The sequence below is a fragment of the Chionomys nivalis genome, chromosome 4 (genome assembly GCF_950005125.1).
Source record: "Chionomys nivalis chromosome 4, mChiNiv1.1, whole genome shotgun sequence".
Taxonomy (NCBI): domain Eukaryota; kingdom Metazoa; phylum Chordata; class Mammalia; order Rodentia; family Cricetidae; genus Chionomys; species Chionomys nivalis.
Genome location: NC_080089.1, coordinates 105,468,286 through 105,495,420, shown reverse-complemented (window position 1 = coordinate 105,495,420; position 27,135 = coordinate 105,468,286). Strand labels below are relative to the sequence as shown.

Here is a 27,135-nt window from a genome sequence, read left to right as displayed (position 1 = left end):
AAAGAGGAAGCCTTTATCCAGTACCAAGTTGTCAGCCATGGAAACATAGACGTATGAGCAACAGTAAACAGACTCAGCAGGTTGTATTTATAGATTTATATGTATGTACATATATATGTGCATATATATATGAACTTAAAGAAAAAGCAGCTATGAATTTGAGAGGGAGTGGGAAGAGGTTTGGGAATGATGGTCATATAGTACATATATATGAAATTAAAATGATAAATTTAATAAAACATAATAAAAGCTTTAGACATCAGAAAAAGCAGGTAGCCTTTGAAGCAGGGGCTGGGAGTCAATGCTGGTGGTCTCTGCTGAGCTGGCACAGGCACTGGTTGTCACCAGCAGTCTCTGGGAAGGGAGGGATGAGATGCAGCAAGCGTGAGAGGCAGTGGTGGGCTAATACCAAGCCATCCTCCAGGCTGTGCAGAGGAGGGGGCAGATCATTGGGCAGCTGAGGATGGTTGAGGGTAAGAAGGATTCTGGCACTGGTACCCTGTGGCTTGTTTTTCTCTCTGCAAACATGATAAGGTCATTGGTGGGGTCACCGTAAGGGTACACATTACTCATGGCCTCTGGGCAAGGCCGCAAATAAGGACCTTGGAGAAGGATGGATGGCGTATACTGAGACAGACCCTCCAGAGCCTTGTGGGGTCAGATCTGGTTTCTGTACTAGAGTGTGTTAGGCCAATGCTTCCTGCCTCCTTCTCTGGCTATAGCTGCGGATGTAGGAAGTCCTCTTTGCTAGTATCTGGGACTGGAAGCAGGTGAAGTTGATTTGGGACCAGGCACACCAGAATCCGCTTCCCTTTATGCTTCTAAAGTTGCTAGCTGTTCCCCTCACTCCCAATTCCCAGAGCTTCAAGTCCGCCCTGGGACCCTGGTGTCTGAGATTAAGACACACAACGCTGAAACATGACGTTCTCATCAGGACTGAAAGCGGGATTCATGTCTCCTGTGACCCCATCCCTATCCACAGCCACAGATCATGGGTCATCCAGGAAGGGAGCTGGTTGCTACAAATCATTGCTAGGATATTCTCCCAGAACAAAACACAGGAAAATTACCAAGAAAAGGATTCCACAGGGCCAGGGTGGAGGCGGTTCCCAGCACATCCAGGACATGTACACTTTGTCCCCAGTGCCGGCAGCAAAGAGCCCCGAGAGGCCCGCTGAAAGACTCCCATTGTGCTGGACAGCTGCCCAGCTGGTGAGCCTCCCTCCCACCCACACTCTCAGTGCGCCCTTAACTCCACATTGGGAGTTCGGCCTCTGTGGCTTTTTAAATAAATGTTTAAAATTTCTAATTTTGTATAGGGGGTGGGGAGGTTCATGAGCTGGTGACAGCACACATACACGCGTGCGCACGCACACACACACACACACACACACACACACACACAAAACCCGGGATGAAGGAGTAAAGGTCAGATGACAATCCCTAGGAAAAGGTTCTTTTCCTCTGCCATGTGTTTTCTGAGGATCGAATTTAGTTCATCAGGTCTGATGGCAAGTGCCTTTACCCCTGAACCACCTTGCTGGGCCTGAGCCTGGCCCTCCCTGTAAGGTTTAGTGAGACTAGCTTTATTTGGTTTCCAGTTCTAAGGCCCACTCTATGCCAGGGAGTGGGGGCAAAACATTCCAGTCTTAAACTGAGCACTAGAAAAAACATATCAGCCCCTGGACCCTAACCTTACTAGAGTTGGGCTTTAGCCCCTAGCTGGTAGGGGAGGGTCTTCAGGCAAAGTCAGGAGCAGAATGGATGCAGGCTCTCTCATAATCTGTTGCTTCCACAGAGGGACAACCTGAGCCCCAGCACAAGAATTTCAATCTGCTCTCTGGGTACTCTCCAACCAGGACCTCTCAGCGTAACGGAACCATCTTGAGTCCCAAGGTCTGTGGACACTCAGATCTGTCCCCACTCAGCTGTGCCCTGCCAAGGCTGCGGTTGCCTGGGGAACTGTCCTTCATTTGGGATTTGGGCGGAGATGTGGATTGGAGCTTGGGACTAGCTGTAGTTCTAAGGTCGGGCCAGGAGCCCGAGGCAGCCCAGGGATAGGCTGGCCCCTGCTGACCGAAGTGGCAAACTGCAGCACTGTTGCTGACTTCCCTAATGGGATCAAGGTCACAAAAACAGATACCAGCAGGAAAAATGATTCTTGCCACCGGCTTAACAGAAGGCACCTAGGCCAAAAATACATCTCTGGCCAAACTTTCTCATTTTTTATGTGACATGAAATGAGTATTGGTTTGTTTGTTTTTTGAGACAGGGTTTTACTGTAGCTTTGGAGCCTGTCCTGGAACTCCTTCCGTAGACCAGGTTGGCCTCGGATTCAGAGAGATCCACCTGCCTCTGCCTCCTGAGTGCTGGAATTGCATTTCTAAGGAGTCCCAGCCTCTCACCAAAATAAACTTTTCTTTTTCCTCCCCCAGGAGGCATCTGTAGCCAGAGTCATGTGACATGAGGGAGAAAAGGCGCTGTGTGCTTTGTTTAAAAAGAGGCAAGAGGAGACAGTCAAAGAGAAAGCACACGCTAGCTTCATGGCCCAAGGCAGTAGACACTAAAAGCAGCGTCCTTAAAGTGGAAGGCCACAGTTGCTGTCCTCAGGAGCCCAAAAATACAGGCAGTGAGCTCCATCAGCACCAGTAGAAAGGGCTACAATCCCCTGGTGCAGGCAGTACCTGTGCTGGAATCCCAAGGGCTGAAAGGGTTAAAGACACAACTGGTCATCAGGATTTGTCCCATCAACCAATGAATGGTGTCACACATACATGACATTTCAACCCAGATTTTGGCAATTCAGACCTGAATATTCATTATGTCCCTAATGGTCCTATTTTATCTTCATATTAAAAAATGCTATAACTATAAAACTAAGTAACTCATTAATGATTACTGAGAAGATGGTGAAATTTGATGGGATAAATTTTTAGCCTCTTGGTTCAACATCCTAACACAGAAATCTGTCTTCACATGACCTGTCCCCTTCAGGGCTGAGATTGATGATACACCGACATCACCACCAAACCACAATGATAAAACATTTATTTTTCATAAGATTTTTGTTTTTGGGAATTTCATATCATGAACTTCGATCACACCTCCCTGTCCTCCCAGGTCTGCCCCCTACCTTTGTGACCACCCAAAATTTAAAAAAAAGTTTTAAGACAGTTTTTTTTGTGTAGCCCTGGCTATTCTGGAACTAGCTCTATAGACCAGGCTGGCCTCAAACTACACCTGCCTCTGCCTCCCAAACATTGGGATTAGGGGCAATGCGCTACCATTTAACTTTTTTTTTTTTTTTTTTTCTTATTGGTTTTTTGAGACAAGAGTTTCTCTGTGTAACAGCCCTGGCTGTCCAGGAACTAGCTCTTGTAGACCAGGCTGGCCTCAAACTCACAAAGATCTACCTATCTCTGCCTCCCAAGTGCTGGGATTAAAGGTGTGTGCCACCACCACCTGCCTTACCGTTTACCCTTTAAAGCCTTGAAACATGACATTTTGGCTTGTAGAGGGTCAGCATCGGTTTCTCGGGACCTACATAGGTCATTCGAGTGATAGGTGCCCAATCACTCGGCCTTTTGGTCAGGCATCTCTGTCCAATGAAGATATCGTTAGCTTCCTTTGTTCTCTGGGAAAGACCCTGGAAATACAGTAGGCTGTCACCCTTACTAGTCTAGCTATAGTAATATAAAGAAGTGAGATCCTGACAGACAGGAAAGGATTTCTATTATCACTGCTCTCTTTCTGGCAAGGGTACAACGGGTCCCCTTGCTCTTGTCTACAGCAATATACCATGCTGTGATGGTTTACTGTGTCTATTTGACTGGGTTATGGGATAGTCGGTCAACTATTATTACGGGTGTTCTCATGAGTATTTTACATGAGATTGACATTTTACTTGGCTAACCTAATGTGGTTAGGCCCTTTCTGACCAGTTCACTTAGAAGGCCTGAGTAAAAAGGAGCTGGGCAAGGGAAGCAGCTCAGTGGTAGAGCATTTTCCCAACAGGACAAGCTCTGGCTTTGCATCAGGACACAACTTTCCTTCGGGCCTTTACAGGGCACCTGCCTTTCGTCCTGTCAGCCTCCCACTGAGACGTCAGCTTCTCACAGCTTGAGCCTGCTGACTTTTAGCAGGGAGCCATAGCGAGGCTGTCCTCATTCTCAGGCTTGACTTCAGACCAGAGCTAAGCCTCATACTCCCCTGGGACTCCGGATTGCTGACTCAGCCTGCAGGTCTGCAGATTTGCCTCAATAATCACATGACCAAGCCTTCAGAATACACTTCAGAATCCTTCTCTCCTTACCCACCCCCTTCCATAGCGACTGTTTCTGGGTAGAACCTAAGTACTGCAAATCCAGGTCTTCTCCCTAATCCATCCCAGCAATGTATCTGCGAGATAAATGCTGAGATGGCTTGGGACCCTTAAAAGAGAAGACAAATATATAACACAAGACTACATGATTTGTCAGCCTTTATTAATCAAGAGTGAAGCCGAGCCCTAGAGTTTCCTTTAAAAACAAAACAAAAAAACCCTCAACCTTGTTTATAGCAAACAATGATTAATTCTCAGTAACTTAATTTTATATTCAACACCATAGATCAAAAATTGTTTGCTTTCCAATCATATATATTATTTTGAGATTAAAACACAAGTGTAAACAGGTTGAAATAAGATTCACCCCAACAATTTAAAAAATAATTCCAATCGAAAGACATTTTAAACACCATGTATAGAACTCAGGACCAAAAGATGACCTTAGAATGTATTTACCTCTGAGGTAGCACAATAATGCTTAGTTGGATTTTTTTATTACAATGAATTAAAAACAAAACAACAACAAAACCCAAGGAATCTAACCTTTGCTCAAGGTGGGCTAAATGGTTTTCTGCAAATCCCCCATGAGGTGAGCGACAGTTTTCATTCTTTTTTTTAAGTATAAAGATAGCCCTGCAGTGTGTAATAGGAAACCTCTGGGAAGGCTGCTTCCCATAAAATAGACATTAGAATCACGGAGGAACGTCAGCAGTCAAGACAGGAGGAATAAGAGGTAATCGTAGTGAAAATCAAAACTCAGAACTTGGCGAGATTGGCTTACAAATGTGTATCAAAAACAAAAATTTCAGTATCAACTGACCAAGAAAGATAAAAGATGACATTCATGGGTCCTTTTCTTTCTCCGTGCAAAATGCTTTCATCTTTTAAAAACAAAGGCTGTGACATGCCACAAAACGCTGTGTGCCCAGGCACCAGGGTGCCAGCAGCACCTAACGGCTCCACCATCACGAGCAGAGAATCTGGACAACCTCTCCAGCTGGAGAACTCTTTTCTTTTTGCCACTTTGCTGCTGAATTTGCTCACTACACTGCTCAGTGCTGATTTCTGAGACTGTATCAGGGACACAGAATTCCTTATGAAAACGATGAAGTCAGAGAACAAGAACACAAAAGTCCGTCCTGCAAAGAATTTAATCAAGAGTAGAGTGAGTGGGCAGAGCTGGGGACAGAAAGAAGAAAATCCTGCAGTTGGACCTCAAGGCTCTGAGGACTATTCTCTATCAGCCTAAGTCAACAGCAAAGCCAGAGAAGAGGGGGGAGCTCTAATCCTCAGAAGTGGGCACTAACAGAGGGGACACCCCGCCCTATGGGGTTCAACTGTTGGCAGTAGGGGTTGCTGGCATGAGAACACTGCGACCTTGAGTCTCTGAGCGGCAGAGAACTGGAACACTGTCGGTCCTGGCACTGTGGTAGCAGCTACGTCTCTCGTGGCTCCCACTAGTTCCTTGACTAGAGGAATCTCTCCCAGGCCCCCAACACAGGGGTCACACTGCAGAGAGGGTTCCATCAGTAATTACAGCAGAACTTACACCTGATGGCGTCTAATCTGTAAGGGAGCAGGAGGGTGACAAGGGGGACTCTGAAGATTAGACAGGGATGTGAGGGCAGCCTGTAGGAATAACTTCGGCATGGGATTCACAGCCAGCCCTAACCCACGCTGGCATGGAGGCTGAGGTGGGGTTTCAGAGTCCTTCTAAGGTCTGGGGGCTGGGCTTTTGGGCTGCTCCTGGAGCCCAGTGCACCTCTTACCTTGGCAAGAATCAGGTATTATTCAGTCAAAGTACAAGGACTGATTTATTTAAGAAAGCAATACCGTAGAAAAGGACCTTAGGAAAATTTGGGATCACCACAAGAGTTTTCCAGTGCTAGCTGCCTGCTTTGGAGTAGCAGTTACAACCGAACAATTCCCAGAGCTGCAGCAGCTCTTAGGGCAGTCTGCAGAGCCTGCTTTACTCCATGGGACACAGAAAATGTGAGTAATTACCAAAATGGTGGTGACTCATCTATTCTGGACATTTCTTGGCTCCAGTGACCACGGCAGAAGCTGAGAGAGACAGAAAGGCCTTCACAGTAAGTCAATGTTTATAAATGGTACCCTTTCTTCCTGTGGTTGTTATGGTGTTGGAGAGCAAACCCAGGGCCTTGCACATGCTACATAAGTGTTCTGCCACTGAGCCATGCCCACCCCTGTCCCGAGACCAAGTTTTGAAAAGAGAGATTTAGGACAAATGTCTGAGTCAGTTAGTTGACAAACTCCATGTATAGGAATATGTCCAAGGTGAATCCCCTAAATAGAGAAATAATTTTCTTAAAAAAAAGTTAGCTTCTTTCTTAAGAGTTTAAAAGTTGATGATCACTAGCCAAGCTATGCAGCAATGCTGGAAGGAGCTGGAAAAGGTTCTCTGTGCAGCACAACCTGCTGTCAGTGCAGCAATGCCATCAAGACATGGCAAGGGTTGCTCAGGGAACACTCAGGTCAGGTAACCTGATGACACCTCCAGACCCTGTCCTTGTAGGAGCACCACGCTCTAAGCAGCTGAGCTAACCAACTCCCATTTGCCCCACAGAAATGGACAATTTGTTAATGCAAATTGCACAGAGGTTAGAAAAAGACAAAACAAAACTTACTAAAAATAAACAGCAAATCCCTAACCCAGCTAACCTTTCCTGGCTCTTTATGACTGGAAACAGTGCTGAGCCCGTTTCCTGCTAATGTGAATCTAAGCCATCAGTCTGCTCTGCGTGGACCTGCTGGGCCTTCAACAGGCCTTTTTCTGGGCATCACTATGGTCTTGGACACAGCTCTATAGTGTGCAGCTGCTGGCAGAGAGTACAGGGCCACTGGGGCACAAGGCTCCATTATAACTGCCACCATTTTCCACGGGGAAAGCAAAAGCAGCAATTGTGAACACACTGTGGACTTTCTCAGACAAATGAGGAGATAGAAGGCTGTACCAATCCCTCCCTTGAGAAGGACTATGGCGGTGTCTACAGTTATTCAACAGGTTTCTGCAGACCTTTCAGAAGCAAACATTAGCAGCAAGGAGGAAAGGAGGATGTTTACACTTTGGACTTTGTATCAGGCACTTAAATTGCTGGAGAGACATGCCATTCTGAACCAAAGATGTGAAAACTGGGTTGAAGGAATCGTTACATAAGTGGTCTAATGATGGGCTTTCAGAAGCAAAGTGGAGGTGTGGGTGGAGCCTCTGTCCATCTTTCAGTGCTGACTTTCAAGATTTCTAAATGCCTTTAACCACAGCAACGGCGGCAGCGGCGGTGACAGCAGCAGGAACGGTTCTGTCGCGTCTGTTTTTTCTGTGTGTTCTGTGGCTGACTGAAGGTTTTGGTGTCACACTGAGAAGGCTCTGACATTCACCGCATCTACTGCCCAGGATCCATCAGATCTAAATTGGAGCCAAACATCCTCACCAGCTGCTCCTCATAGTGTGAGATGTTCCTCTTCATGATGTCCATGCACGGTCCCAGAAGCCTCTCAAATGCTTGAACATCCATAACTGCATTGTTTAAAAAAAAAGAGGAGGAGTGGGAGAGAATGATTTGCTTGCATTACTACTTACTCATGTTACAGGAGAGTAAATGTTAGGGTACGGGGAATGTTTCTGTAGGAACACAGCAGCACCCGCCTGTCCTGTTCCTCCACAGACCTGTATGCCTGTCTTCCTCAGGACTGCTCATTGTTCAGAACTGATTGCTAGGGTGCTGGGGTAAAACTTACGGCACAGCATGTGCTGAGAATGCACAATGTTCTAAGTTCAATGTCCAACACCTCCCCCACCAAAAAAACCTTTGCTCTAAGAATTCATTTAAACCAACTACCCAGACCTAGATCTAAATGAGTCAGCAGAGTAAGTCAAGGCTTGCTAATAGGAAAAAACCTAAAAGACCCTGTATATTAGAAAAAGTTAGTAATGCACAAAGAATTTTCTTTTCATTTTAAAGTTTTTATTAGCACATGAATCACACATAATGGTTTTTATTATGGCACTTCATACATGCATATAATTTTGATCATAGTCACCCATCCCATCTCTTGCCCCACTCCCGCCCATTCCTCCTATTCCCACCCATCTTTCCTCTTGCTCTTCTAATTTCATGTCTTTTGTTGGGGGTAGGAAGAAGGCAAAGTTTAATTAGCATTACGTTGTGGGTGACTTATCAGTGGCTATCCTATAAGAAACTATTACCCGTCTAAGGTTGGGGAGGGGCTTGTGAGGTCTCAGAAAGAAATTTTCTTACCTAAGCATTTGACATCTCCAACCGCATAGGCAGAAGCAGCTCTGGGTTTATTGGTGACCAGTGCGAGCTCTCCAAAGTACTGCCCCTTATGGCAGTGGGCAATCTCAACTTCCTGGTTCCCACCATTCTTGTTCGATTTAGTCTACAACAGGTAAAGAATAGGATCCAGGCTGATTCTAGGATCACAGCTGTGTCCAGCCGCACACACTCAAATTCCTTTCTCAAAGTTCAACAAAATTACTGAGAAATTCTCTCTGTAGAAACTCTGAACTGTATCCTGTAAACTCAACAGACAAATCTCCGCAGTCTGACACAACTAAAGACTTGTCTTCCTTGGCACTCCACCTAAGCCCTAATACACTTTCGATAATGGTTAAACAGGAGCCGCTCAAGTCTAGCATTTTCTGTGGAGATGACAAATTCTTCTGGGAGATGTGACTGAAGCCCAGGTGATTCTTCCCAAGAATGAACTCTTCTATTAGGTGACGAGCCAGAGCACAAGACTGAGTTAGTTAGCGACTGTCTTGTATTGTTCATTACAGTGATATTTCTTTTCTTTTTTCTTTTTGGTATTGTACCTTTACATATTAATGTGTTTTTTTAATTTTATCTTTAAAAATACTGTCTTTTTTTTCATTTAACATACCAATCCTAGTTCCCATTCCTTCCCGTCCTCCCATCCCCTTCACCCTCCCCCACATCCCCATCCACTCCTCAAAGAGGGTAAAGCACATTCCTTTGAGGAAGGACCAAGGCCCTCCTCCCTACTTTATCTAGAAAAATATGGAACACTTCACGAATTTGCGAGCCATCCTCTTGCAGGGCCCATGCTAATACTCTCTGTATTGTTCCAGTTTTAGTGTATGTGCTGCCGAAGCAAGCACGTGGTGTTTCTTTTTTTAAAAAAATATTTCTTTTTCTTTCTTTCTTTTAGATTTATTAATTATATATACAGTGTTCTGCCTGCATGTATACAGGCCAGAAGAGGGCACCAGATTTCATTATGGATGGTTGTGAGCCACCATGTGGTTGCTGGGAATTGAACTCGGGACCTTTGGAAGAGCAGTCAGTACTCTTAACCACTGAGCCATCTCTCCAGCCCCATTTCTTTTAAAGCACTATTTGCACTTACGCCGGTTTTGCACCTCCATTCTTAAGAACTATGTTCTTTAAACGTATGTGCTATATTGCATTTACTTACTACCCTGGGTTTTTTATTTCTTACAATCCATCTGCTAAGTAAGTCAGTAACAACAAATTATGAGAATCAGTCTCATTCTCTAAGAACCACTAATGTTTTAGGGAGAAAGATAGTGCCCCTACTTTTGTTTTTGTGATAAGAGTCTCATTTCGTAGCTTCTGACTAGCCCAGAACTATTCTGTAGACCAGGCTGAGCCTGCCTCTGCCTCCTGAGTGCTAGGATTACATGTGTCTGCTAACATGACTGACTAATCCTTTTTTTTCTTAGTTTTTAAAATTTTTATTTATTTATTTATATTTTATATATAAGGGCTCTGCATGCACACCTGCAGGCCAGAAGAGTGCATCAGATCCTATTTACAGATGGTTGTGAGTCACCATGTGGGTGCTGGGAACTGAACTCAGGACCTCTAGAAGAGCAGCAGAGCCATCTCTCCAGCTCCCTTTGTTATTTTTTTAAAGATATCTTCCCCCCAGCACTCAAGAGACAGAGACACGTGAATCTCAATGAGTTCAAGGCCAGCCTGGTCTACAGAGCAATTTTACTATGTTAAAAGTTAAAGCCTTCCTTTTTGTTTAAATAGAAAAGGGGTAATGGTGTAGGAGGTCCTTCTGTTTGTGTGTTGCTTTCATTGGTTAATGAATAAAGAAACTGCCTTGGCCTAGTTGATAGGGCAAAACTTAGGTAGGCAGAGAAAACAACTGAATGCTGGGAGGAAGAAGGGCAGAATCAGAGAAGCCATGGATCCTCTGCCTGAGATGGACACCGGTTAGAATCTCCAGTAAGCCACTGCCACGTGGTGATACACAGATTAATGGAGCTGGGTTAAACTAATATGTAAGAGTTAGCCAATAAGAAGTTAGAGCTAATGGCCAAGCAGTGTATTAATTAATACAGTTTCTGTGTGGTTATTTCGGGTGAAGCTGGAGGCGGGGGGGAGACAAACAAGGGGCCCTCTCCTTACAGCAATTGGTGCCCAGAGTTTCAGGATAGCCAAGACTGTTACACAGAGAAACCCTATCCTGAAAAACCAAACAAAGATTTCCCCCCCCAGTTTTTGAAAGCATTTTATTTTCATGTGTGTGTATATGTATGCATGTGTGTGTTTATGCCATGTAGGTTCAGGTGTCCATGAGATCCAGTGAGGGTGCCAGATATCTTGGAGCTGGAGTTACAGAAGTTATGAGCCATCCCAATGTGGGTTCTGGGAGCTAAACTTGGGTTCTTGGGAAAAGCAGTATATGCTCTTTAACTGCTGGGCCACCTCTCTGGCCCCTTAACTGGTGTGTGTCGTGTTGTGTGTTTACTTCCTAATTTTCTGTGTGAACCTGCTGGCCTCTATGTGTGCTTGTGCAGGTGCCTATAGTCCAGATGGGAGTGTCAGATCCCCTGGAACTGTTGTTTCAGGTTACATTGAACTTAGGACCTTTGGAAGAGCAGGCAATGCTCTTAACCACTGAGCCATCTCTCCAGCCCAGTATTATTGTTTTTTAAAAGACTGTATCTTTAATTATGTGTACGTGGGCTTGTACAAACGAATGTAGGTGCCAAGAGAGTTCAGAAAGTGGTCAGATTCCCTGGAGTTGTTGTGAGCCATCCTATGTGGTGCTGGGAATCAAACTCAGATCCTGTGCAAAAGTAGCAAGCTTAACTGCAGAGCCCATCTCTCTAGGCCTATCTTCTTTATTATCTGCAAATGGAAATTAAAAACTGGCACTCTAAGTTTAGCCTTCTCACCCTCCACACCTGCCTTGACCTATCAGCTCTGTTGCTCCAGGTGAACCAATGCAATCTTTTACTTTTTTTTCTTTCAAGACAGGGTTTCTCTGTGTAACAGCCCTAGCAATCCTGGAACTAGCTCTTGTAGACCAGGCTGGCCTCAAACTCACAGAGATCCACCTGCCTCTGCCTCCTGAGTGCTGGGATTAAAGGTGTGCACCAGTACCACCCAGCTTTTCTTTCTTTTTGAGACAGAGTCTCTGTCATGTAGCCAAAGCTGGCTTCAAACTCTTTATGTAGTTGAGGAAGACCCTGAACCTCTGATTGTCCTGCTCCCACCTCATAAGCACTGGGATTAAAGGAATGCTCCACACCCAGCTTCTGTTTCTAACTTTTGAAGCATCCTTTGGTACTGTAGACATATTTGTGCCTCCTCAGTCCATTCTCCTGAACAGCACTTACTGCACCATCACACACAAAAGCTCCCTTACAACGCAGGTCTAAGGCAGAGCCCAAGACTTTGCATTTCTGATAAACTCTCTGACTCCCCTGGTACTACTCATCAAACACTATACTATGATGACAGACAGCGCCAGTGAACATTTGAGAAATGTACAAATATGTACAAATAGCAGTTTAAAAGCTGCAACTCAAAGAACCCAAACACTTCAAACTACTGGTTTTTTTTTTTTGTTTTTTATTTTTTGGTTTTTCGAGACAGGGTTTCTCTGTGGTTTTGGAGTCTGTCCTGGAACTAGCTCTTGTAGACCAGGCTGGTCTCGAACTCACAGAGATCCGCCTGCCTCTGCCTCCCGAGTGCTGGGATTAAAGGCGTGTGCCACCACCGCCCGGCCTCAAACTACTGTTTTATGTGAAACAACAGCTCTATTTAAAAACCTTACTGTGTTGCAGTATTATTATTGCATGTGTACATGTTCCATAGTGCACAAGTGAGGATCAGAGTTGGTACTCTCTTTCCAACAAAAAAGTGGATCAAACTCAGAATACTAAGTCATCTCAACATCCTGACAGCTCTAATTTTAAGATTTATTATATATATAGTGTTTTGTCTACATGCATGCCTGAACACCAGAAGAGGGCACCAGATCTCATTACAGATGGTTGTGAGCCACCATGTGGTTGCTGCGAAGTGAACTCAGGACCTCTGGAAGAGCAGTCAGTGTTCTTAACCTCTGAGCCATCTCTCCAGCTTCTGACACCTCTATTTTAAATTAAGAATCAAGCTACCATTTAGACAGTAATAAATGTAAGTGGTTTGTTTTTCATATGTTTTTAATTGGAAATTTTGTACATTGCACAATTTCAAGCTGGGCAGTAATAAGAGTTCTGCCTTCAGTTCTTTTTGCTGTCTTGACGTAGGATTTTACTTACAGTCTAGACTATTCTCGAATTTATGATCTTCCTATCTCCATATCTTCCCTAACAATAGTTTAAACCTTTACTTAATATATTTTTAATAGATTTCATACTAGATTTAGTGTATACATACATAAGTACTAAATATATATACTATATACATATATACACACTAAATATACATGTAACTTACTATTTCAACAATATTTTCAACTTTATATTCTTAAAAAAAATGAATGTTTGAGTATGATAGATTGAATGTTAAGAATTTTTCCTCCCAGGTTGGGGATGTAGCTCAGCTGCTGGAATGCTTGCCTACAATTCATGGAGTCTTTGGTTTTATCCTCAACATCAGATACAATTGAGCATGGTGGCACATGCCTACAATCATAGGCTTATGCCTATTTATGTCTATAATCATAACGGAGGTAGAGTCAAGTTTTCACAAGTTCAAAGTCACCCTCAGTTATATACATAGTCAAATTTGAAGCCAGCCAGCCTGGACTACATAAAATGATCTCAAAAAAAAAAAAAAAAAAAAAAAAAAAAAAAAAAAAAAAAAAAAAAAAAGAAGGAGAAGAAGGAGGAGGAGAAGGAGGAGGAGAAGAAGAAGAAGATGATTAAGATTTTCCCACATGGGCTGGAGAGATGGCTCAGTGGTTAAGAGCATTGCCCACTCTTCCAAAGGTCCTGAGTTCAATTCCCAGCAACCACATGGTGGCTCACAACCATCTGTAAAGAGGTCTGGCGCCCTCTTCTGGCCTTCAGGCATACACACAGACAGAATATTCTATAATAAATAAATTAAAAAAAAAATTTCCCACATATAGGTCATCAATTATCAACATCTTTCTATCCTCAAGTACCATAATAGGAATATGATGAAGACTTCCTCTAGCAACATCCTAAAAACAAGGATGCTTTCTTCACATCCCACCTCCTATATACCTGTTATATAATGTTCCTATACTCATTAGGGTTTTTCTATTTTTCTTATTTATTCCTGGTAGTCACCCCAGGTAGCACAATGATGGCTTTAGACTCTAAGGCCCAGGCCATATTGTATAAAATGAACACTTACTGTGGGGACACCTGGCATAGCACCACCCAAACTCACCTTGCTTTTAATCAAGATGCTCACTTCCCCGGACTCTATAATATAAAAGCTGTCAGCCTTCTCACCCTGAAAAAGAGGAACTTAGGTCAGAGTCATAAACAGCAGTGATGACTGTGAGCACTGTCTGACCTCAGGTTTTTATCTCCAACTCAACAAGCAGATCGATGGCTAATAAACTCATAGTAAATTAGAGGATCCTGATTAACCCAATTATGACTGACACATGTCCCACCTCTTAGTCTTTATATTTACCTCCAGGAATGTGACCAGGTTACCAACTACACATCATTGCTGTTCTGACTGGCTATGTTGCTGTGCTGAAACCCTTTTCAGGGACCAGTAAACAATACTGCAAATGTATCAAGTAACTCCTGGAGTGTGAGGTTGTGGTAGTCTGAATGTAACTGGCCCTCATAAGCTCATAGGGAGTGACACTATTGGGACTACTGACACTATTGGTGAAGGAGTGTGTCACTGTAGAGGCCAGCTTTGAGGTCTCTTTTGCTTAAGCTTTGCTCAGTGTTATAGACCACTTCTTGTTGCCTACAAGATGTAGGACTCTCAGCTACTTCACCAGCACCATGTCTGCCTGTATATCACCATGCTCCCTGCCTTGAAGATAATTGATTGAACCTCTGAATCATAAGCGAGCCACCCCAATTAAATGTTTTCCTTTATAAGAGTTGCCATGGTCATGCTGTCTCTTCACAACAATAGAGCATAGACTAAAACAGCGGTCTAGGAATAATCTTGATCAATACATACAATCCTCAAGAAGAGACTGAGGAGGAAGCTCAAGCATTGAGCATTACAAGTCAGGCACAAGGACCTGAGTTCAATCCTCAGAACCTATGTCGGAGGTAGGAGGAGCCAGAAGTGGTGGTGCACACACGAAAGCCAGTGCTGGTGAAGCAGACACAGGCAGATCCCTGGGGCTGGCTTGCCAGCCAGCCAGCCAGCCAGCCAGCCAGCCAGCCAGCCAGCCAGCCAGCCAGCCAGCCAGCAAGCCAGCCAGCCTATTCAGCAAGTTACAGGCCAGTCAGAGGCCTTGTTTTGTTTTGTTTTTGAGACAGCTTTCCCTGTGTAGCCCTGGATGTCCTGAAACTTGCTTTGTAGAGTCCAAGCTGGCCTCGAATTCAGAGATCTGCCTGCCTCTGCCTTCTGAGTGTTGGGATTAAAGACATGTGTCACCACATTCAGGGAGACCTTGGTGCTATTTGTTGTTGTTATTTTTTTCTTTAAAGTAGATTGTGCATTAGGAATGAGACTTGAAGTTGTCCATCCTCTTCCCCCATAAACACAGAGAATAGCATGGATCTATGTGGACAGCTTTGCCTTGATTCAGTAGGTGCTTTGACACCATCTTTGTAAGCTTTAGGCTTTCCCTTTGCTTGGCTTACTATTAACCTACCTGGCTAAATAAGCCAGGTAATTCAACAAATAATGTACTATGTTCTCACTCTGTGCAGACATTGTTCCAGGAGCATGGCTAAAACAAACAAACCAAGAAATATGATAACCAGCAAATTATACAGCTGTGTTGGAGGATGGCCGTGCTACAGGAAAAAAACATAGCAGGACCACAGGCTCTCAAATGCTGGTAGAGGGACCGGCTACTGCATACAACACAGCTTCAGCATGAATGGTGGAATCTGAGCGAAAGCTGGAAGAAGCAAGACTCGGGCAAGCAGATAAGGGAGAAGAGCTTCAGGCTTCTTTCACTTTCTCCTTCCTCACAATTAAGGTCTGGAACAAATCACAGATGACCCAGTAGCAATCATGTGCTACGTAGGTTGGTTGTTTGGAGACCAGTCTGGTTATACAGATCATTAGCTAGTCTCAAACTTTCAACTCTCCTTCCTCTTTCTCCCCGGTGCACTGCCACACACTCAGCTTGGTGTGGATTAGACAAGACTTCAAACCTCAACTGGGACCACACAGTTGAGGATGACTTGCCTGAGTTAATCTAGTCCCAGGCTGGGCATGATGGCTCATGCCTATAATCACAGCACTCAGACAGCTGAGGCAGAAGAATTGTTCTGAGTTTGAGGACAACTTAGGTTACAGAGAAAGGCCCTTGTCAAAAATTATGGTTTGGATGTAAATGTCTCCCGAAGGCTCACATGTTTGAACACTTGGCTCCCAACTGGTGACACTTTTTTGGGAAGTTACCCATCCTTTGGAATGTGGGGCTTACCCTCATCACTAGGAGTGGGCCTGTGAGAGCTACAGCCTAGCCCTTCTCCCCATTTGTTCCTTGATTACTGTCATTACTGTGAGGGACCAGCTACCACACACCGACTAGTTCCTTCCACTGTGATGAACTGAGATCTCCTGAAACCGCGAGCTAGAATCAACTTTCCTTCCCTCTCTTCAGAAAGTTGTTTCTGTCAGCAATCTGATCAGAGATAAGCAAGAGAACTGACAGAATTTTGTCAATTCTACGGGAATTTCAGATACTATATGACCAATAATATGAGATGAGAGAGATAAGCTCTTAGGGATGGGCCACCATACCCACTCTCACTGGCTAGCATTTTTTCTTGTTTTTTTTTTTTTTTTTTTTCTTTTTGAGGCAGGGTTTCCTCTGTGCAGCCCTGGCTGTCCTGGAACTCACTTTGTAGACCAGGCTGGCCTCGAATTCAGACACCCACCTGCCTCTGGCTCTGGGATTAAAGGTGTGCACTGCCGCCTGGCTCTGGCGAGTATTTTTATGCAGACAGCATGTCATATACTGTGGTGCAGATGTGCGATAATGTGGAGAAAAGTTTATGCTATGCTTCAAGCACAACAAATGCTTTTTTAATATATATAGTTCCTTGCCTTAATAAGTATGTAATATAAATGTAAGCAAAGTTTTACTTTACAAACAAAATAAACGAACATTTCATGTAGTTTGCATTTTGTATATTCAAAGCAAAAATTGAGTTTTAAATAAACTTGTAAAAACGAAGTTGCAGGCTAGGCGGTGGCGGCGCACGCCTTTAATCCTAGCACTCGGGAGGCAGAGGCAGGCGGATCTCTGTGAGTTTGAGGCCAGCCTGGTCTACAAGACAGGCTCCAAAGCCACAGAGAAACCCTGTCTCGAAAAAACAAAACAAAACAAAAACCCAAACAAACAAAAGAAAAAAAATGAAGTTGCACTTATTCTTCAGGCCCGGCTCAAATGAAACTTCTTTATGAAATGACATGGTTTAATTCCTTCCTTTTCTATACCCTCCCTTTTCTTTTTTTCTTTTTTCTTTTTTTTTTTTGACACAGGGTTTCTCTGTAGCTTTGGTGCCTGTCCTGGAACTAGCTCTTGTAGACCAGGCTGACCTCGAACTCCCAGAGATCCGCCTGCCTCTGCCTCCCGAGTGCTGGGATGAAAGGCGTGCGCCACCACCACCCGGCTCTCCCTTTTCTCATATGTATTATCACAGTGCTTATTATTTCGGTCTCATTTATCCTAACCTTAAATTATATAAGGGAACCTGGAAAGCAAAGCCATTCAGAGATGTAACCTAAAACAAACATCAGACTTTTGTCAGTGCTGTCTCCTCTAGTGGGGCTTTCTCCTCCTCTTTCATCTTCAGTCTGACCACTTCTCAAAGTTCTGGTGGGGCCAGTTCTATAGACCTGGAGTCACAGTGATCTGAAACCATCCTCCTCCACCCAGCTGTGTTCAAAGGCAAACAAAGTGCCCAACTCAACTCAACCAGATGCCTTCCCAGTGTTCTTGTCAGAGGCACTGGCAGGGAAGTTTGCATCTGGAAAAGGCCCTAAACTATTTATATGTAATTAAAATACAAACACGGGAGATAGAGAAAATTATCACATAATATAAAGACATTTTGGTAAAGTGGTGGTATACACCTTTAATCCCAGCACTTGGGAGGCAGAGGTAGGCAGGTGTCTGGGAGTTCAAGGTCAGCCTTGTCTACACAACAAGTTCCAGGACAGCCAGGGATGTTAGTTATACAGGGAAACCCTATCTCAAAAAACAAAAACAAAAACAAAAAAAGAGATTGCTATATAGCTGAGAGCGGCCCTGAACTCCTAACCCACCTGCCTCCACTTCCCAAGTGTTCGGATTCTAGGCATACACTACTACCCCCACTTTGCAGTCTTTAAATTATAATGGTTCAGTTCACTGTATATTATCTTGCATTATCCAAAAACAACTTATGAAAAAGATACAAAGGATATCAAGACATCTCATAGATCTGATTATCACTGAATGCTAAGGATTCTGGTGTCATATCATCAACAGGTTGCTTTTGTGCCAGCAGAGACAACAGAGAGCATAAGCCTCCAGTTTTCTCTGGATTCTAATAGAGATAATAAAGCTTACTTAGGGTCAATAGCAAATAACATCCAATAGAAGACAACCCCAAAATGAATGGAGATCTGAGCCTGGTGGCATGTGACTGCAATCAGTGACTCAGGAGGCTTCCGAGGTTAGGACAACGTGATAATACTCTGTCTCGAAACACAAACATAAAAAGGGCTGAGGGTGCAGTGGCAGAAGATTTGCTTAGCAGTGAATTTAGTCCTTCAAAGGAAAAGAGGCAGCAGGAGACAGACACAAAGAACTTTAGAGGGGGCTGGAGAGATGGCTCAGTGGTTAAGAGCATTGCCTGCTCTTCCAGAGGTCCTCAGTTCAATTCCCGGCAACCACATGGTGGCTCACAACCATCTGTAATGAATCTGGTGCCCTCTTCTGGCCTGCAGACATACACACAGACACAATATTGTATCCATAATAAATAAATAAATAAATATTTTTTTTTTTGAAAAAAAAAAGGAACTTTAGAGGTCTTTGTAGGAGGGGCGACACAGCTTCCAACAGTGGAGGACATTAAATTTTGGTTTGTTTTCTTCCTTTTTCTTTCTTTCCCTTTTTAACCTGGAACTTTGGAACTTTCTATATAGACCAGACTGGCCTCAAACTCACAGAGCTCTGCCTGTCTGTCTTTCCTGAGTGCTGGGATTAAAGGTATACCATCACCCCTATTGGAGTCAGAATAATATATTGTGGCCCAGGCTGGCCTGAACTTGTGAACCTCCTGCCCTGGCCTCTTAAGTGCTGGCATTGCAGGTGTGCACTACTATACTCTGTGATACACTGTTCCCTTTGGGAGTCCAGACCCCAACTCACCTGAGTGATTATTCGCTCTCCATCCTTATAGATCTTTTCTCCGATTACATCCACAATCTTCATTCGTTCTGACATCTACAAAACATATAGTTTAGGGAAAAACCCCGATTGAATGTCATTGCTACAGAACTAGGTTAAAACAGTATTACTTGAAAACCTAGGAACAGTTTTAACAGCTCTTCCTAAACCATATAAACAGACTCTTATTCAAACTTTACCTCTAGTGATTTAAAGAGTGGCACAGAGTCAATAAATGATTCAAACATCTTCCTCTTTTTTGCATTGTTTTTCACTATGATTCTTCTAAAAGTCACCCGGTCCTGCAAGGAAAAAAAAATAGGAAAATTCTAGTACATGCCCATGTAAGAAGATATCTATGGTTTAGATAACTGAACCACTGTGGCCACCAAAGCCCTATGAAGTCAGTGTACCAACAGAATTTAATGATGCTGGAAGAGAGAAACTCTAACCCGTGCTAGGACAGAAACCTCCTAAATGGTAGTTTGCCGTGTTCAATGAGTGCCATCTATGGGCCATAATAGAACATGAACAAAACTCCCACTAAATACCTGGTGCTCAGACACCTTCAGAAAAGGCAGAAGTAAGGGCAAACAATCAGGCTGTTCTTGCCCTCCAGGGGTTTGCAACTGTAATGAGGAAACAACACAAAATATACAGGGCCATGCTATAATCAATACTTAGGAGGTTGAGGCAGGAAAACCATAAACTCAAGACCACTCTAGAGTACATGGGCCAGCCTGGATGATAGTGAGACCCTATTTCAAACAAAAACAAAGCATAAAACATATAAGAATTTTTGCAATTGATATATGAACTGAAATGTACTAAGTCAAAGTACAGAAGGCAAAGCTACAGTCATTTCCAGGATCGATTCCTGGGCATGGCAGTACAAGTCTATGATCTCAGCCACTCAGAAAGGCAAGACAGAAGATTCAAAAGCACTAGGTCCATTTGATTAACTTAGTTCTGTCTCACAACAAAATGGTCTTGAAATGTGGCTCAGTGATAGCACACTTGTCTAGAATTCAGGATGTTCTCTGATCAGTCTCTAGTGCTGTCCAAAAAATATTTTAAGCCTTTTTTCCCCGAGACAGTGTGTATCCCTGACTATTCGGGAACTCATTCTGTAGATCGGGCTGTCCTCAAACTCAGAGATCTGCCTGCCTCGCCTCCTGAGTGCTGGGAATAAAGGTGTGCGCCACTACTGCCTGACTAAATTTTAAGTCTTTCCAAGCAGGAATTTCCAAGAATTTCTAGGTGGGAAAAGAGCAATTACAGCAGGAAAAAGCAATAGAAGATAATATTGTAGGTAAAAAATAAACTTGCTGGGGACATGAGGGAGGGATAAGAGTTAAATTAATGAAAAGTATTCAAGATAGAAACTGGGTAAGTGAAAAAATGATGAAGCTAGATGGTAGTGGCACACTCCCTTAGACCTCTGTGAGCTGAGACTCATTTACCTAACCAGAGAAGTCACTTGCACTCCCAGTAGGGGGTGATGGTGAGCTCCGTATCCTTCACTGCTCTAAACTACAGTATACTATTTTACAGCTCTCCTGCTGGCATTTAGTTAAGTTGGTCTCCATTTTCTTCACTATCTGCTTGCTTGACAGGAGTATTCAGTCTTACTGCTTTCATGGGTTGCATCATCTGCCACTCATTTCTGAATTCTAAGGTAAGGAATTTCTCATGTAAAAGGTTACTTTCACACTTTGGATTATTATGCCATTACACTAGAATTCAATTTCTATATATTTTCTGGTCTAATCTAGGCCAAGAATATTGTAGAAAGAGGGTAATTAAGACTGAGAAACTGCTGCCAGGTATGGTGGTACATGCCTTTAATCCCAGCACTTGAAAGTCAGAAGCAGACAGACCTCTATGAGTTTGAGATCAGCCAAGAGCACATGATGAAATCCTATCTCAAAGAAAAAAAAAAAAAAAGGGCTGAGAAAAATGATAACTATGAAGTTCCCTTCTATATGTTTGGATGTTGTTAAAAACATGTTATAATATATAATGTGACCAAATAATTACAAATATAAAAGAAAACAATATTTCTAGGTAATAAGAATACAGATTTTCTTCAGTGATTTGTCTTGAGGTTTCAGTACCACTAAAATTAATTTGTTTATTTGTAAGCCAGGCTGCTCTTGAACTCCATGTAACCATGAGAACACGCTACAATTGCCTATTATTTTGTTTGTTGGTTTGATTTTTAAAAAATAATTATTTCTTATTTTATGTGCATTGGTGTTTTGCCTGCATGTCTATTTATGTGAAGGTGTCAAAACTCTTGGAGTTGGAGTTACAGACAGTTGTGAGCTGTCATGTGGGTACTGGGAATTGAACGTGGGTGCTTAACCACTGAGCCCCTCTCCCCAGATGCACCATGCCTGGTATTATGCAGTGCTAGGGACTGAACCCAAGGCTTCCTTTATTCCACTAACTGGGCTACATCCCAGCCCAATCTGATCCTCGATCCTCGGTATGCTTTTATACTTCCCAGAGCTCTCATTTTAGGCTGTGCAAGGCCTGTTCTTGTGGTTATGAACAACATAAAAACCCCTAAGAAAATTTTCAGCCCTTGAAAGTAATTATTACCAACTATTTAGGATAATAAGGAAATGCAGGTCAGTAGTTAATCACCTGTTACAATCAAACTTGCAGTCATGTTAGGTATGTTTTCAAGATCAAACATTTTAAGTAGACAGGTGGTCTTCAAAAACCAGATATCTGCAGAATATGGCATTAAGATGTTTTATTACCATAGGTTCTTTTTTTATGATAATGAGACATCTGCTCCTGGCAGCACTAATTTACTTGAAGAAGATAATGGCACTGAAGAAACTCCACATGGTGTTTAGTTTCTTTGTGGCAAAACTAAGCCACTGGGCAAGAAAGTGCTCTTGCCTTGACTGCTGACACTGTGCTGTCCAAATTGGACAAGCAGGGCACAAAAGAGAGTGATTGTCAAAGCCTGCCAAGACAAGGTGAGTCAGTCCTTCAAAAAAATCCTGCTTCTTAGAAAAGTCTGTCAGATATGCTAGGTCTGAAGATCGAAGAAGAATGCCCCAACATTACAGAGGAACTCTGGGTGACTGTCTAGGCAGCCAGCTGTTTCTGTCATTTCTCACATTTTTTGAAAGTTTCTTGCTTGCACTTCCTGCTTACTCAGGTAATATTTTCCTTCTCAGGTCTCTGAGGGAGTTAAAGACTTTATAGTTATATTTTTCCTTGTTACCAGATTCAGAAAAGAAATTCATAAAAGAGGCTTAAAGTATACAAGGTTGAGAGATATAAAAGATAGTTTTGGTAACACAAGTTAGGACAGAAAGTGAATTAGGTGGCAGGCAGTAGTGGCACACGCCTTTAATCCCAGCACTTGGGAGGCAGAGGCAGGCAGATCTCTGTAAATTTGAGGCCAGCCTGGTCTACAGAGTGAATTCCAAGACAGCCAGAGCTACACAGAAAAACCCTACCTTGAAAAAAAAAAGTAAAAAAGTGAGTAAGTGAATTAGGTACAAGACTTTGGAAACACCAAGACAGGACAGATAATGGAGTATTTTCTCTGAGTTTGTCAAATGCAAATGGACTAGACATTGTTGATATACTTATTGCTTGTATATATTATATTATACTTATTGTATATAGTTTTTCTTACATTAGTTATCATTATTAATTTTAGACAAAAAGGAGGAAATGTGCTATTTTGTTTGTGCCTTAACAAATAAAGCTTGCCTGAAGATCAGAGTGTGGTTAACCATAGAGGCCAGGCAGTGGTGGCACACACCTCTAATTCCGGCACTCGGAAGACAGAGGCAGATGGATCTCTGTGAATTCAAGGCCACCCTGGCTATACCAGATTGAATCAGTGTAAAAGAGAAACAGAGCCAAGTGGTGGTGGCTCACATCTTTAATCTCAGCACTAGGGAGGTGAAGATGGGAAATTATATCGCTGGGCAAAGAGAGGAATGTTAGGTGTGAGGAGACAGGAGCTCAGGATTCAGTCTGAGGACTTGTAGAGACAGGATACCCCATTCGGTCCGAGGATTTCATAGAGGTAAGAATTAGTGACCGGCGGCAATGCTTCTCTGATCTTCCAGCTTTCACCCCCTAATCTGACACTGGGTTCTTATTATTAAGACCAATTAGATGTGTGCAACAGCGTTTCTTTGTGTAGCCCTGGCTGTCCTGTGATGTGGGCCTCTTCTCTGTATGCTGTGAAAACCATTGGTTAATAAAGAAACTGTCTTAGGCCTATGCAGGGCAGAATAGAGGTAGGTGGAGAAAACTAAACTGATGCTAGGAAGAGGAAGGCCACCAGAGGGGAAAGTAGTGAGTTGTCAGTGGGAACCTTGCCGGTAGGCCACGAGCATCATAGTAAAATATAAAATAATGGAGATGGGTTAATTCTAAATGTAAGAGCTAGCTAGTAATATGCTTAAACTATTGGTCAAACAGTATTGCAAATAATATAGTTTCTGTGTGATTATTTTGGGAGTCTGGGTAGCTGGGAAACGAACAAGCAACCTCCTACAACAGTCCTGGAACTCAGAGATCCACCTGCCTCCGCCTCCCAAATGCTGGGATTAAAGGTGTGTGCTACCACGCCTAGCTGTATCATTTCTTAAATCCAGTTGATAGCCTTTTTTAAATTGGCTTATTTGCTAACTTTTTGTTCTTTTTATTTTATTTTCTATAAATAAAAATACTAGGAATTAAATCTGGGTCCTTTTGAAGAGCAGCCAAGGCTCTTAATCAACAAGTCATTTCTTCAGCCCATTCTTGATCTTTAAAAATAATCAAAGGTTGTGTTTACTATTATTATTTTTGTTTTTTTTTGTTTTGTTTATGTTTTTTCAAGAAAGGGTTTCTCTGTGTTGCTTTGGAGCCTGTCCAGGAACTAGTTCTTGTAGTCCAGGCTGGCCTCAAACTCACAGAGATTCACCCACCACTGCCTCTCAAGTGCTGGGATTAAAGGTGTGCACTACCACCGCCTGGCTCTGATTTATAAAATTTGAGATTTGAGTACATCACTACAGATTTTTTTTCTTTTTTTGAGAGGGAGTCTCATTATGTCACCTAGTTTGAAACTGAAATCCTGGGCTTCAGTAATTCTCATGCTTTAGCTTCCTGAGTAGCTGGGACTAAGGAACATAACCCATCCATTCAACTACAGATCTTAGCAGAGGTTGTTGCTCTAGGCTTACATTATACATATGTAATTCACACCAGTGTATTGGCAATACTTTCCTAGTTTGATAGGTATTACTTTAGCTCTGGTAGAGCACTAAACACTATATTCTACCACTACAGCATCACAGCCACAAGATAAGGATTTAAAATTGTCTTTGGTTGCTTTCTAATGTGTCTAAAACTTATCTCTTTTGTAAACTCAAAGTTCTTGTGTGCTCCATGGAGTTGACTTGGATTCACGACAAACAGCATTTTGCCAGGTCCAAGTGGCACTGGATGGTTCCACAGAGCCTGGACAGTGAAGTGAAACAGCCAGATAGATACTCCAGTATGTGGCCAGTACTCCACCTTTCTCAGGTCCCCCAAAGATGATCGACGTCCCCCTCCCCCCAGGTCAGCAGGAAGCAGTCAGGAGAATACAGTGTCCTCATTCCTCCTCACCTGCTACCCCCTTCTAACTCCTCACCTTTTTATGATAAACAAAATGGAGAAATGTTAGTATTCAGGCACCTGCACTGCCTGCCTTTGGGGTTCTGACAGGATGCTGTAGAACTTTAAGACAATTCTGAAGCCATTTCTGACAAATTCTGAGCTCTGTCTCAGCAGTAATGCTCACCCCTTCCCCCCTGGGAACCAAGGACCTAACAGTTACTGAAATGTTAGGAACTTTCCATTTCCCAGAGTCTTTGTGATGTTGACTCAGTTCCTGAACAATTACCCACACATGTATGTTTTGACACAGTCCCTGGGAAACAGGGTCAAAGTGACCTCTTACCTCATCTGATCTGGCAACTGCTCTCCAGCCAATTACTAATAGTAGCCCTTTTGAATAAACCAATCATAATAGTCAAAGGACAAACCCCAGACACGCCCCTTTGCTTCTGTAGCCTTTTCCTTTAAAAGTAGCCTGTACCAGCTATTCGGGGTCTTTCTGGCCTCTAATGCTGAAAGACCCTGTCATGACAGAATTAATAAAATCCTCATGCTTTTACATCAGCTGTGGTGTGAGAGGTGATCTCTGGGGGTGACTCCTCCTCGGTGTTTGGACTCTGGGGTCCAACAGATGTGTCCTCAGCTGCAGCCACTAAGAGCACCTCCTGTGCATATTCGTTACATCCCCTTTTAAAAGGTGGGCCTTGCCCACCTCTTGTCTTTCTCTCTCCCCACTTCCCACTTTCTCTTCAGTCACTCTGCCCCCTTTGTTCCTTCTCTCTCCTCTTCCAAAAAACCTTCTGTGTGAGCCCTGTTGCATGGTGTGATTTCCCTTTGCAGTGGTTTTTAAATAAATTACAACCAGTATCAAAGTTTTACTTTGATCTGGCCTTTCTTCCTTTATAAAATATAATTGTCTCAAATACTTCTTGTACAACAACCACCTCTACAAACTTTTGCTTAAACTATCTTACACAATTTACAAATCTGAAGTAAGGCAGGTCACTATGTTTACTACACTTACTCTATGTTCTTTCGGGTTTAAGAATCTCTAAATTTCCTTTTATTGCTTCCTTTCTGAATCAGTTTTGGCCATTTCTTTTTTTTTTTTTTTTTTTTGGTTTTTCGAGACAGGGTTTCTCTGTAGTTTTGGAGCCTGTCCTGGAACTAGCTCTTGTAGACCAGGCTGGTCTCGAACTCACAGAGATTCGCCTGCCTCTGCCTCCCAAGTGCTGGGATTAAAGGCGTGCGCCACCACCGCCCGGCTGGCCATTTCTTTAGGGTCAGTCTCCATCTTATGAGAATATCTGAATTCTTGAAGGACCTTTTCAGGAAGTATACAATACTGGCTGACAGGATTTTTTTTTCTTCAGCACTTTAGGTTCTCCATTAACAATGCATCACTTTTCTGCATTAAAGATAGTTCTGTCTTTATTTTTTAGATCTTTATGGTGTGTATTGGGGAATCAATTTCTTTATGTTTTTGCTGTTTGGGATCATTCTTTTTGTTTGTTTTGAGACAGAGTCTCACTTTGAAGCCTTAATGGCCTGGAATTCACTAGCAAACTAAGCTGACCTTGAAGATCCCTGGGCCTCTGCTGGGATTAAAGGCATGCACTAACTGCCTGGCAGGATTGACTTATTTTTTAAAACTATATATATATATATGTTTTTATCAAATTTTAAAAATTTTGGTTAATTCTATGATAATTATATGACATAAATTAATTCTTATAAGGCAAGTAGAAACTATTACAGATACCCTTATTTTAAAAGTGAAATGTGAAATATGGAGGCCAGATACACACTTTTAATCCCAACACTCAGGAAGCAGAGGCAGGCAGACCTCTGAGTTTGAGACCAGTCTGCTCTAGAGAGTGAGTTCCAGGATAATCAGGGCTAAAGAGAGAAAAACTGTCTTGAAAAACAAAAACAAAACAAAAAAAAACCAACAAAAGTGAAATATGGAATTTGTATTAAGATATTTTTGAAGGAAGAGTTACAAATTATGGACATGTAACTTAATACAGAAAGAAATGAAATGAGGAAGACAGTAGATAATATGATACAAGAACCACAGTAGTGTTTTGCTTAATGCAAAAATCCATTTCCCTATGGTCATTAGCATTCGTGAAGAAGAAAGCACTGGACATAGGCACAGAGGAAATGAGAGAACACAAAGTGACTGCTATTGATACCACCATCCCTACACTACTGCTGCTCCTCCTCTTTTGTGTGCACAGGTACATTAGTGATAGAGACTCTCTTCTGTAGCCCTCTTGAACTACTTAAATACATAGAGTTATCTATGTCTAATTGCCTAT

The 27,135-nt window shown here is 42.8% G+C and overlaps 1 protein-coding gene and 1 non-coding gene across 2 annotated transcripts in view; both read right to left on the bottom strand.

The window, feature by feature from the left end:
* Positions 1 to 4,463: 4,463 nt before the first annotated feature.
* Prkar2a (protein kinase cAMP-dependent type II regulatory subunit alpha) overlaps positions 4,464 to 27,135 on the bottom strand; it is a 67,381-nt gene continuing 44,709 nt past the window's right edge. Inside the window, exons 7-11 of the mRNA XM_057767866.1 lie at positions 19,378 to 19,479; positions 19,160 to 19,234; positions 14,020 to 14,085; positions 8,605 to 8,746; positions 4,464 to 7,862 (exon numbers count right to left, since the gene is read on the bottom strand). Coding sequence (XP_057623849.1) covers positions 7,729 to 7,862; positions 8,605 to 8,746; positions 14,020 to 14,085; positions 19,160 to 19,234; positions 19,378 to 19,479 — 519 coding nt within the window. The 3' untranslated portion in view covers positions 4,464 to 7,728. The remainder of the gene's footprint in view (positions 7,863 to 8,604; positions 8,747 to 14,019; positions 14,086 to 19,159; positions 19,235 to 19,377; positions 19,480 to 27,135) is intronic.
* On the bottom strand, positions 9,382 to 9,488 carry LOC130874056 (U6 spliceosomal RNA). Its single transcript, XR_009057099.1, has one exon. It is a non-coding gene; the product is annotated as a U6 spliceosomal RNA (small nuclear RNA).